The 12,900-nt window shown below is 52.7% G+C and overlaps 3 protein-coding genes across 3 annotated transcripts; all 3 read right to left on the bottom strand.

Annotated features, from left to right (window-relative positions):
* Positions 1-2,044: 2,044 nt before the first annotated feature.
* Positions 2,045-4,173, bottom strand: M421DRAFT_418261 (Zn-II 2Cys6 regulatory protein). Its single transcript, XM_033591719.1, has 2 exons — positions 3,580-4,173; positions 2,045-3,523 (listed from the first exon to the last, which is right to left on the bottom strand). The coding sequence occupies exons 1-2, from the start codon at positions 3,825-3,827 to the stop codon at positions 2,365-2,367; spliced, it is 1,407 nt and encodes a 468-aa protein (XP_033451030.1). The 5' UTR covers positions 3,828-4,173; the 3' UTR covers positions 2,045-2,364.
* Positions 4,174-7,018: 2,845 nt separating this feature from the next.
* Positions 7,019-10,340, bottom strand: M421DRAFT_99391 (mismatch repair protein 5; the record flags this gene model as incomplete). The annotated part of the gene is made up of 11 exons (XM_033598750.1): positions 7,019-7,193; positions 7,240-7,278; positions 7,326-7,440; positions 7,486-8,012; positions 8,071-8,160; positions 8,210-8,383; positions 8,442-8,785; positions 8,832-8,909; positions 8,963-9,490; positions 9,539-9,882; positions 9,932-10,340. 11 exons carry the CDS (start codon positions 10,338-10,340, stop codon positions 7,019-7,021), a joined length of 2,823 nt encoding a protein of 940 aa, XP_033451029.1.
* A 299-nt stretch (positions 10,341-10,639) lies between these two features.
* Positions 10,640-12,805, bottom strand: M421DRAFT_3073 (heat shock protein 78; the record flags this gene model as incomplete). The annotated part of the gene is made up of 1 exon (XM_033589169.1): positions 10,640-12,805. One exon carries the CDS (start codon positions 12,803-12,805, stop codon positions 10,640-10,642), a length of 2,166 nt encoding a protein of 721 aa, XP_033451028.1.
* Positions 12,806-12,900: the final 95 nt, after the last annotated feature.

The raw sequence follows: 12,900 nt of genomic DNA, 5'->3' as shown, positions 1-12,900 counted from the left end.
ACACATCAACCCGTTCGACTTGAGTCTATGTACTGCACAGAACGATGGATTCTAGAGAGGGTGACATGTCCCTGAATCAACAAATTGTGCCGTAAGGATGATCAGGAAGCCCTCCATCATTTCCGTTTGGAGGGCACTGTTCTCGCCACACTACCTCACGTCAATGTTCATACTTGTTACAATCGTTACACGACTGGTCAATGCTAGTATCGTGGCTAAATGGTGCGAGCGTCGCCTACAAGCAGCACGAGCAAGTCTTCTCACTGGTCGGACAGGTACTAGATTTGGTACTATTCTCTTGCCTCGATCTGGACATCACTGTCGCCTCTCACGCAAAATAGCCCCCATGCGGCGTGGTCAGGGACTTCCCGAACACCCAAAGCATACTCTTTTAAAGCGAAGCAGTGCCCTCTACTACACCGGCGGCACTCACGGCACAGTACACCCACAGATCATTGGTTCCCCACTCATACGATCCTTCGATTGCCTCTCATCAAGCTCAAGTCGTCCCGAAATCGTGCCCAAGAAAAGCAAAATCACCACATCCAGCCTGAGGCTACCCTGCCTCACCCAAGAGCTTTAGCTTGTCTGCAAATGTGTATTGGTTCTGGCTGTACCATTAGTATTTAATCTATGTGAGCCAATGGCAATGCTCAGTGCGATCCTTCACAGCTTGACTGCTGCTTTAGGTTGGACTGCAAAGCTTAGCGGCGGGAATCCTGGCTGGTGCCGGGGTGCATGCAGGTGAAAGCAGGGGTCGTCGTTCACGCGCGCTGATTTGGCGCATGAGCTGCACGTGTGGTGCCGTTTTAGAAGCTCAATTGGAGTTCGTAATTTGGCATTCAACATGGCCAGAGGTGTTCCAATTGTTGCGTGCCTCCCATTTGAGGCCCGTGACACGTGCAAGTGTGTGGGGGCGCGACGAAAGGAGCGGCTACGGTGGTTACCCGGCGAGGCTGGAGCGGTCAAACTGTGGGCCTTGCAGAAGAAAGCAGGAAGGACTCGAAGGATCAAAATCAAGTGATCGATTCAACTCTCGAAATCATCGTCGTGAATACCGCAGCCCTTACCGCCTTATGCCCCGCGCATTCGGTTCGTGTGCTCTCACACCCTCCTCCCCCCCTCCCCCCCTTCTATCATCTACAATCACCATCGTCTAAGTAAGCATCGCCTCGCACAGCATCGCACAGAACCGGTCAACTCCCTACTGTCCACCTTCGTATCGCACACGCTTCTGCAAGGTTCCTGCGAGGTCCTGCCGGGTAAGCACGTACCTATCGAATGTCTGAGCCACGCTGCTCGAATTGGCCCTGGCGCAGCACGCCTAGGTAGCACCGCGGTGTGGCCCTCTAATTTTACGATTGGGCGCATGCATGGCCCACGCCAGCTAGTCTTGTAGGAACGTAACAAGGGTGTGTCGGGGCGCAAGCCACCCGCGTGGGCCGAGCGTAGGTGTGAACGGGTAAGCTGGAGGAGAATGGATGCGTGCCTGAGATCGCGATGAAGGGGGGAGGATGAAATTGCACGTGAGGCAGTGATGCGGTTTGATCAAGTTTGAGGACTGGCTCGATCATTGCTGCTCCAAGAGGATGAATGTGTTGGCCTTGGGCTGGCCGTCGATCACTGGGCATATTCATGTTCCAACACACTCTTCACGGCTCGGTGGGGTCAGATGTTGAACATCTGGCTAGGGTCTGTCTTCAAGCTCCCGCCCGCAGGATCACTCGAAGAGTATCTGAAACTTCAGGAACGAGATCGTCAAGTCTGCCTCGTTCTAGTTGGACTGTACCAGGGAGTCATGCAAAACGAGGACTGTTGGTCATCCCTTGATCCTAACATGTAGTTGGGGGCCACTGCGCTACGATCCGCCGAGCAAGAAGAGGTTGAGAGCAGAGACAAGTGGCGTATGCTATTGCATGCAGACCTAGCTTGTCGATATTTCTGTCCTAGCATCATCGTGCTGTAGTTCAAGATACACTAGATCTGATGGGTGCCTGGACGGTAGCATGGATAAGTAATCTTCCCGGGTGTGCAGTAGATAGACGTGAATGCGATGACTTGGTTCCATTGGCAACTACCGAAGATTTTGAGGTGGCGCAACTTGCTTTCATGGTCGTATATACACATAGTCGATCGAATCGTACCCAGACGCCGGACATGATTGACAATGAATCGAAAACAAAGGTATAGGGAACTTCAAGCCTCCGAGCAGCTACTCTGAAAGTGCGTGCAAAAATCAGATCTACAATGCAACGAGAGCGACACTGCTCAATCGTGTGTGAAGGAAAGAATATGCAGTAAGAGAAGAACATATCAAGCGAGGGTATCGAAGCGCTGAAATGCAGCAGGTTGACAAAAGAGAGTTCACAAAGTGTTAACGCAGGTACGGCTTTGGGTGCGAGAAGCAACCTGGCGCTTCACATCGAGGGGTGCAGTGCGCATGGTCACTTTGAAGGTGTCTCTAACGCGGGTGCGGAGCAGGGATTCCAAAGATGTGTAGACGCCAGATTCTGCACTTTCGCTCGAGGCCTTGCAGTAGCACTCGGAGAACATGTCAATTAGCTTCTCGACCTTGCGCAGCTCTCCCAAGATGATCTGTGTTCGGAAAGTTTCCTCGTCCTCGATCTCAAGCTTGAAGTCTCCCAGAAGAATCGGGGTGTGCGTGAACGCCTCCATGCGAGTGTTGATGGGAGAGACAATGTCTTGGACGACACCAGCAATGGCTTGGTACCACGATAAGATCTTGGTGATAGAGAAGGCGATTGTTGTGGAGAAGTGCGGGTTCGCCGAACAAGGACAGCCGAGCAGGGCTGGGAGACTCTCAACAGCAGCCTTGCTAGCTGACAGGACAGAGTCAAGAGTAGGGAGACCGTCAGCACCGCCATTGAAATCTTCAAAAGTAGGCTGAGACGATGGCGGCGAGTAAAGACTATTGAGAATCTGGAACGCGAACTGTGTGCAGTCGTGGCTCGGGACAGGTGCAGCTGAAGCAGGGCTAGGCTGGGGCGCCGCCATCAAAGGTGGAGACAGTGTAAACGTCTCAGGTTCAAATATAGGAAGGCTCTGCTGATCTTGCAGACCAAAGAGAAGCGGGCTAGCCACCGGTGGCGAGATCATGCCGTTGTCCATGGGGGCGAGATAGTCTGGCTGACTTTGCAGGCTTGCGGAGCGGACATGTCCGATACCATTATATGGCGAGAGAGGTGCGAACTGAGTCATGGGCAGCATCATATCTCTCGATGTCTGAAATGCCATCGTTTCCTCATTGGACCAGCTGGCTTCTGAGTATGGCGGGGACTGATTTCCATCAAAGTTGTTCGTGAGCGGACCCTGAAACTGGAAGTTTGGTGTTGCTGGACGGAGATAGAATGAGTCTGTAGGTTCCGGTGAGCTCTCGACTGTGTCTGAGGCAAGTCGAGGGGCGATATCGGGCCTTGACCCAAATGGTCCACAGGAACTGGATCTTCGAATGTCGCGAATGATGCTACCGTCAGGGTTCCTGTTCTTTCGCGGCTTGCCTAGTCTGTATATGAGTGTAAGAAGAGTGGAGTCTTGGTAAGCTGTTGGGAGAAAGCATACCTCATCGACGGAGAGTAGTTGCAACAGAGGCTCATGTTTCCGCAGCGTTGACAAGTAGGCCGGACCTTGTCGCACTTGACCTTCGCGTGCGAGCAGGCATCGCAAGAGGCCCTCATCTTTCTAGGCTTGGGTTTCCCATCGGGACCGAGAGGGACTGTTGTGTTCGGAGGAAGAGATAGCAGATTATCAGTCGGAGGGGACGAATAGGATTGAGGTACTGTGTAGATCTGAGGGATAGCCTGGAACATCTTGAGCAGTTGCCTGGTTGGGCTGAGGTGATGGGGTACCACTGCAAGAGGAATGCTATATTATATATGAGTGGCATCAGAAAAGGTACAACTGCGCTTAGCCTGAAATTTGTGATAACCCATCTTAGGATGCATTCCATGTGCAGGCTGCATTTGCCGGGGCAGAGTGGGTGAGCGTTAATGCTTACGCTTGGTGAACCAGGGGTAGGGTAGGCTGCAGCTATCACGACAGGGATCTCAAATGGGGCTGAGAGCGTACAGTACCTTCAGTCCCACTTTAGACATAGCGTAGTCCATGGACTCTGCAGGTCACGCTGAGCGCACTCGCACCTGCCGATAACCAGGCTCGGGCCAGTGTAATGGTGCCTACACAGATCCACACCTGGCGTCTTCAGGCCTAGGGATCCTTCGCTGCCGGAGCGCTGCCTCAGAACGATTGTTGGCATTGAGGTTTGCGCGGTTGACAGCCTTGAACGTCGAAACACTTCCAAATCCGGCGAGGCATACCTGTGGAACCAACGTAGTAGAATCGTCGTGACCATCAGCAAGGCTGCGCAGTCTAAAGTTCGACCGTTCGCGCCGCCGTACTGGTATGCAAGCAGATGTTGATTGCCCTCTTCACGTTGTACATGGCTAATTCGACCGCAACAATTTTCCAGTGTGGACGATGCCAGGCTCATCATTCTGTAAGCCCTTAACCAATGTAGACAATTGTATTCTTGTGGTTCTGACCCAATGACCAAGCGGAGTCCATAGTGCCGGCGGTATGAACGGCTTATAGCGCTGACTTGTGAAAGTCCCCAGGCAAGAATAGACGGCGCTTTGCTAGTCTCCCGTGGGAACTGCAATAGTGCTGGCCCTTGACATCAGAGTTACCAGGAGGATACTGTACGAGGGTAGCGTCAGCTTTGCGCCATGATCCTTCAATCAGTGCTCCTTTGTGCACGTCGTTACGGCCATCTGATCGAAGTCGGCACGACGGCACATAAGTCGCCAGTACACTCGATCCTGCAATTATCTTAGAAGGCCTTACAAAGCTGATGTGTCGATACGCTGCTGGTGTTGTGACCGTTGTGTAATCGCTCCGTCGCGAAATAGAAACCGTCGTGGCCTCAGAGCGCGTGGTGGGGCCTTGCTCAGCCTCGTTCCCTAGCCTGCGGTATGTACCTCTTCGATTTTAACCACCACGCGCGACAACATGACGCCGAAAATAGCATCATGCGGCATGACGCATTCGAGCCTTTGAGGTCTTTCGCTGTCCGGCGTTGAACTAATGCTGTTGATACAGGAACAATGTCGCCGCTTGACGCGTGAGTGGAGTTCAAACAATGGTTCTTGCGCATACCTATTTTGCGTGGGCTACTGCAAAATTCGGCGGCAAGAGCGTCTGCGCATTGGATGCTTGCGCAGTCTAAAATTCCGAATGGTGTCGGGCGCTGCATTGATGGGTCGATGGCGTGACCACCTTGGTTTGTGCGGCGCTCCCAGCCTCTCCAAAAGCATCATGATGCTTTCCACAACATCGTCCTTCTTGCGAATCTACTGTGTCAAGACACAACAGTCACCCAAGTCGGACTTCGAATCAGATTCTGTGCCGCACACCATCTGGACGATAATCTCAGTATCAGACAGGGCAGGACATGCTCTGCACGAACATGCGACATACAGGCCCACAGTCCTTCTCGGGCAGAGACCATTCATGAGTGTGAACTAGCTCCTACGAAGGGTGCAAAACGACCTCGAGAGGCTTCTTTCCTGAGTTGAGAGATGAGCGAATCCAACGACGACGGCATTGCTTAGGGTCGGTGACCGAGCACAGAAGGCCTTAGCCACTTGTTGCTATGTCTGGATGAGCTGTAGTCGAGTCCTTGGTTCTGAATAGCTCTGATCTTTTCCATAGAATCGGGAGCGATCGCGGCTAGCTCTCCTCCAGCGTCAAATATGACCACGGACTGTTAGAGTACAACACGTGGTCTCCAACCCTTAATCCTAATCAGGTGCATATCATACCGTGTCACACACACGTAGTCCAGTCTTCTCGGGTCGTTATTTCTCGTATGATAGAATGGATGCTCCTTAGCCCTGCGGTTTGCGGATACGGTAGTCACTTGATCTGGACGATCTGATGTTGGGTCCAAGCACGGTATTCCCGAAGAGCTTGACCTGTAGGAACCCGAAGGTAGACTCGTATGCGGCCGCTGTGTAGAGCTGAAACGTAGAGCAGTGCCATAGCGCTGAGACAGGAGGCGCTGCTGTTCAGAGCCTTGAGTCCCTCCACCTCAAGCCCGCTAATTTATCCTCGGTTCACATCCTCTCAACGAATTTGCCCGTTTTTTACCTTTCGACCGATAGGCACAACCCGAGTCCAATCTACCGACAAGATGAGGCGGACGTCGAGGAACCAGACGAGGCCTTGGATATCGAAATACCACTTAGCCATCACACTGGATCGGAAAGAGTGTCACGATTTTATAACCTGGTGCGGTCGCCGTAGTGGTGAGCGGTACCTGTCGCATATATCAGCTAAAGTCCCAAATAGAAAGGGCATCCCTTCGTCAACGTCCTGCAGCCACACATCCTTCTGCGCTTAGTAGAACTGCCACACATACAAAGAACGACACACTGCGGGTACTACCGGTACTAGAAGATTGTGTGATGGCGGGTCGCTGGCAAGCATCAGGAACTTACACCGGTGTATATGCACTTCGAGTCGCATCCACTGGCTCGCAGAATCCTCGAGCGCTGTCAAGACCCACTCAATTTGGCATGCGTCGCGGGCTGTCTACGTCATAACGTACGTTGCGATGGGACGACGGCAATTGTGAACGGGAGCGCCACAAGAACGCAAAGAGAAGAAACGAGGACATTGGAGTAGCATCTGAGCGAGCATCAGCATTATATTCTTCGCAAGACATCTGCGCTGCTATGCACATATCTAAGTTCGGAACCTGAAACACGCTGTTGATCTTAAATTCTACACAGCCAATGACAGAGTGCTGACAACTGCAGCTTACGATCCCCGCACGCTTCACGTTCGACGAGTCCGCCAATAAACATCATGGAGATGCCGGCTCCACTTGAAGAGCGTGAGTCCGTCGTTTAGGTTGCCAGAATGTCCGACAGCTTTGCTCTGGGCTCGTTGTAAACGTCAATCTCGAGGAAGTCTCTTGAGATTTGTTCATTTGTGTTTGTCAGGCAAGTATGATATGCGGCTTCAGCACTCTTACTGCTTCTCCAAGTTCTGCGGCTTCATCCTCCGGTATCTGACAGCACGCAGCTACTAAGTCCTCGCCTTTCATTGCCAGGAGAATCAGATCTTCTGCTCGTCTGACAATCTCTTCCGGCACACCATTCATGGCTGCACAGCTGATGCACGTCAGCACATGGTAATCCTTAGTTGAGGATGACTTACCAAGTACCGAAGCTGGACGTGCTCCGCCCCTCGCAAAAGCTGTCGTCTGGTCAGCGTTGTGCGTCAGGTCAGGCTCCACATCTCACTTGTATAGGTACGTTATCTGGTCGTCGACTTCCGACTTATCAGCATCGACTTTAACTTCGAGGTGCCCAAAGCTGAGCGCAGACCTAGGCCTTAGCAGACCCATCTCAAAGATCTCTGTACTGGCTTAGTAGTACACTTGCAAAAGACCGCTGAGCTTACCATGGAAGTGGGTGGCTCCAATCACCTTCGGATTTTCGTTACCCAGGCTGAGCAGGTACTCCATGACTGCACATGCCAATCCGGCTCCATCACTAGCATCAATTCCTTTCCCAAACTCATCTATGACGAGCAAGCTTCGGCGAGTTGCCAAGTTCAGCGCAAGCGAGATCTGCTGCAAATCGATCACGAAGGCGCTCTGGGTGCGAGAGACAGTCTCTCGTGTGGTGACCCGGGAAAGAATCTTGTCGGTCAGCCCGATTCTTGCGCTCTCCGCAGACACAAAACAGCCGATGTGTGCCATGAAGACGATCAATGCTACCTGCTTCAGGTACACACTTTTTCCAGAGTAGTTCGGCCCGGTCAGGACAAGCATGCTGGGTCCACCTTCGTGGCTCGTAGTGCTACTCTGGAGGCAGCTGGAGGAACCGTGTTGCGGGTCAGCATCAGATCCGTTGGCGCCAACTCCGCCGACGACGAAGGTGTCGTTTGGCACGAATGATGGAACGATTCTTTCCTGGAGTATGTGACTATATCCGCGGTCAGCATGTCATTTTAAGGTGCGTTCGATGGGGTGTAGACGCTTACCGACCCTTTTCGATTTGAATAGTGTTTTCAAGAGTCATACGTGGTCGGACCAGGTTGTAGTCTTTGGCGCCTTGCGCTAGAGCTAACAGACTGCAAATACATTCAGTCCAATTCACAAAGACGCAAACGAGATTTGTACGTGTCAAGCTCGCCGCAGATATCCGAGCAGGATGCGAACAACTCCTCATACTGCAGCACAAACTGCGCGAGTTCGTGACTGATCTCTATCTCGCGGTCTGAGATCATGCCGTATATATCCCCGAAGTAATCGTCCATTTCTCTCACTTCGGCAGTCTTGAAGTAGACTTGGCCCCTGCAATCAATGTCAGTGCGTAGGCTCAACTTGTCAAATTTGGTGACTCTAAGCTTACTCGGCGGAGAACATCATCTCCCAAGGGCTTTCAAGACTACCGTGGTAAACTGCTGCCCCAGTGTCCAGATCGATTGGGACGATGACGAGAAACCCGATCTGTGGGAAGTAGATGACGTTGAGAGAGGCCTTGAGTTCGGAAGACATGCCCTCTGAGAGTTTACTTGCGACTTGGTTGAGGATGTCTTCGAGTTCATCGAGTGTCCTCTTCATCTGGTCTAACTCTTCGTCAATGCCCGGCAATATTACCGTTCGTCGTTCTTCTGCAGACTTCTCGAAATCTACTGTCTCACTAATCTTCCTTCCAACTTGGGCTAGATGATAGCTTTCGAATTTCTCAAAGATCTGGAAAATGTCAGCGCTGATGTTCTGCCAACTTCGATATACGCGCCTTCTTCTTTATGGTCAGGTTGTCACTGTCTGAGATCTCTTGTAGTGCATCTTTGATCTTGAGAGCATGGAAAGCAAACTGTGTCAAGAGTGTCAGTCAACTGCTGACGTTGGCATGCGAATGATCCTCACCCCTCGCACGGAGGTCCACACGCTCCTTAAAAGACCGTTCCTTCCTGGTACGGATCCACCAACGCCCTTCCTTAGGTTGATCATCATCGCACGCATGTTGCCGACGTTCTTCATATCCTGCACGAGCGCATCAAGTTTTACATCATTCTCAGGGCGGGAGAAGGTGCCCACAGCGTCAAGCCGCTGATTGATGACATCTAGGTTGAGACTTGGGCGCCTAAAGCACTGACGCAACAAGAACTTCCCTTGAGGAGTTCTTGCTAGATGATGGAATAGCCTGTAAACAGAGAGGCCCTCCTTTTCTCCGGAGTTGGCGTTTGGTCCCCTGTTGTGAGAGTGTGGATGTGCCTCTGCATCGATGATGCCAAGCGAGTGTAGCGTTTCTGCATTGATGAACATGGTCTCTCGCAAGCTGAACATCTCGAGCGCTGTGATGCGAAACAACAAGTATGCAGCATCATCGCCCGGCAAAAAGGCTGCAGCACGTCTCCGTTGTAGGTACGATAGCAGCGCACCGGCACATCCAACCTGGAGCTTCGTTAGCAAGTCCGGGCATAGCCATCGAATACGGCTTACGGTGATTCGACTCTCCATGTCGACCCAGCCAGCAAGTCGAAGCAACTGGTCTTGCTGGCCATGCGCGCTTTCTGTATCGTAGCCACCTGAATGCTCGCCTGGTACATTGAAAGTAACTCGAGCGCCATCGTCTTCACCTAATTTCAAGGTCATGAGCTTGCTCTTGGCTGCATCGTAATAGAATTCGTTCGGAGGACGGACATCCAGTAAGAATGGTAGGCGAAACTGATCGTCAGTGCCACTGACCGACTCGCCGCTTCTGGCTCCAGGATCGAAACGATCAATCACTGCATCATCAATCTTCGTCGAGACCAGGATGACTGTGGGGTCGATGAAGGTTTTCACTCACACAGGTTAGCATCGCGCTTGCTTACTTCCCAGACGGTGACCCACAAGTGTCGACGATGTCAACATCGCCAATCTGTATGTCCTCCATGAAGTAAACCCGTTCTTCCCTGGCAACATAGTAACAGCAGCCAACAGTCCTGCGAGGTGTGATATCGACGGCCATGATGACCTCACTGAGTGTATCATCGTTGGCATCGTCGTCTTCTGGGACTAGGTCACCGCTCTGCTGCGCATCTGAAGATAAAATTCGGAAACCGCTCTGCACGAAGTCAGCCCGCTGACTTTGCTGGTGACTCCTTGGTGGACGTGTGCTTGCAAGTGATGACGAGCGCGCGGTTGAGCGACGTGAAACCGTCGAGCTGCGGCTGCTGCTTGTGCGACCCGTCCGTGATGAAGCTGAGCTGCGGCCGCCTCTATGATACAAAGGTCCCTCGAACTTCGCGTTGTGCGGCATGCCGAATGATACAGCTCGATATCAGACGTCTGGTTGATTTTGCGAGTTGCGCTGGGTGAGTTGAAAGAGGAAGGTTGGACAGAGTGCACCTGACGACGCGTTCCTGCCTTGCTAGCATTTCAAATACATAATTACAATCGAACACGCAAAGTAACACCCGTGCAATGTCCAAAGAGGAATACATTGGTATCTTGAACAGAGAAGAAATCTACCTGCACGCAGTAATGTTATATAGTGTACAAAAATGATACAAAGCAAGCATTATGTTACAGTCGTGTCGTCGTCAATAAAGTTGCATCTCAGGATGCTGCGGCCACGTTGAGGCCAGAGTCATCTTCGCGAATAGTGACCTTGGCAACATTACCGCTCAGCATCTCTCCCCTGATGATCTTGTCCGCGAGGCCGTTGCCAACCTCCTTGGCGATCAACCTATTCAGAGGGCGTGCGCCAAACTTGGGGTCATAGCCTCGGTCACAGAGCCACTGCTTGACTTCGTCAGAGCAATCGAGCACAATCCTGCGGTCGTCGAGTCTCTGCTGAAGCTCCTTGAGCCTGATGTCGACGATGCCGCGCAGCGCCTCGCGAGACAAGCGCCGGAAGATGATAAACTCGTCCAGGCGGTTGATAAACTCTGGCGCGTAGTGAGACTGGGTCACTGCCATGACCGCATCGCGGACTTCTGGCGGAATCTCGCTCGAGTCCTTGCCGGCTGACTCAACGATCTCGTCACCGACAATGATGTCTGCGCCAAGGTTGGATGTCATGACAATGATGGTATTCCGGAAATCGATCTTGTGCCCTTGAGCGTCAGTCAGGAAGCCTTCGTCAAGCACCTGAAGGAGCAGTGTTGATATGTCCTTATGAGCCTTTTCGAATTCGTCGAACAGGAGAACGGCGTACGGCTTTCGTCGTACCGCTTCCGTGAGCTGACCGGCGTCATCGTAGCCGACATAGCCAGCAGGGCTACCGATCAAACGCGACACTGTGTGTTTTTCGCTGAACTCACTCATGTCGAACCGAATGACGGCCTGCGGTGTGCTGAACAGATACTCCGCCAACCGTTTGCACACCTCAGTCTTACCCACACCGGTGGGTCCCAGCATCATGAAAGATGCAATTGGTCTGTTCTCTCCTGACAAACCAGCCCTCTGCATACGGATGGCGTTCGCAACGGCTGTGAGCGCCTCGTCCTGACCCTTGACGTACTGGCGCAGGGTGTCTTCCATATGAATGAGCTTCTCCATGTCGCCAGCGTTGAGCTTGGACAACGGAATGCCAGTGGTTCGTGATACGACTGAGGCGATGTCGTCAGCGGTGACAGCGTCGTGCAGCAGCGAGTCAGGTCGGCTGCCTGCGGCTGCCTCATCATCCTGTGGCAGCTTTGACTCCAGTCCAGGAATCGTGCTATACTGGAGCTGTCCAGCCTTGGCATAGTTGCCCTCACGGCGGGCTTGCTCAAGTTCGACCTTGGCCTTCTCAAGGTTTTCCTGGGCATTTTTGATCGCCCCGAGTTCAGCTCGTTCTTTCTCCCACTTCTCAGTAAGCACCTCGACGTCGGCTTGCTTCTGCTTCAATTTCTCCTCGAGTCGCTCGCGTCGCTCCTTGCTGGTGATGTCTGTCTCCTTGCGCAAAGACTCGAGTTCAATCTGAATGGTCATGATCTGACGGTCCAGCTCTTGGATGGCATCTGGTTTGCTTTCCTGCTGAAGGCGAAGGGCGCTCGCAGCCTCGTCCACCAAGTCGATGGCCTTGTCAGGCAAAAATCGATCGGTAATGTATCGATTGCTGTACGTAGCCGCGGCCACCAGTGCTGGATCGGTAATTCTCACTCCGTGGTGGACTTCGTACCGCTCTTTGATTCCGCGAAGGATGGAGATGGTGTCTTGTACGGTGGGCTCGCCGACCACGATAGGCTGGAATCGTCGCGCCAATGCTGCGTCTTTCTCGATTTGTCGATACTCGTTGAGGGTAGTAGCGCCACAGAGCTGCAACTCGCCCCGGGATAGCGCTGGCTTCAGCAAATTGCTGGCATCAATACTGCCTTCGGCCTTGCCTAGACCGAGCAGTGTGTGCAGCTCATCAACGAACAGGATGACGCCTTTCTGCGCCTCTTCGACCTCCTTTAGTACCCTCTTCAAACGCTCTTCGAAGTCGCCGCGGAACTTCGCGCCGGCAATGAGGGAGCCAAGGTCCAGACTGATGACACGCTTGTCTTTGATTGACTCGGGCACATCGCCCTTGACGATGCGCTGAGCTAGGCCCTCCATGATGGCTGTCTTGCCTGTACCGGCTTGACCAATCACGACCGGGTTATTCTTCGTTCGTCTTGAGAGGATCTGTATCGTTCGCTGGATTTCGGCGTCCCGCCCAATGACTGGGTCAAGCTTTCCGTCGCGTGCTCTCTCGGTGAGGTCGACACCGAACTCTTCCAATGCGGCTTTCTCAGGCTCAGGACTCATGTTCATCTTGTGAGTTCCTCCTGGTGGATGCGATCGACCATCTGCATAGCTTCTGACTGCAAGCATGGGGCGTATAAGGTTGAAAGATTGTGTCAGCCGCG

This window comes from Didymella exigua, assembly GCF_010094145.1.
Source record: "Didymella exigua CBS 183.55 unplaced genomic scaffold M421scaffold_7, whole genome shotgun sequence".
In the NCBI taxonomy this organism is placed as follows: domain Eukaryota; kingdom Fungi; phylum Ascomycota; class Dothideomycetes; order Pleosporales; family Didymellaceae; genus Didymella; species Didymella exigua.
The sequence above is the reverse complement of the archived record's forward strand: the minus strand, read 5'-3'. Positions and strand labels throughout refer to the sequence as shown.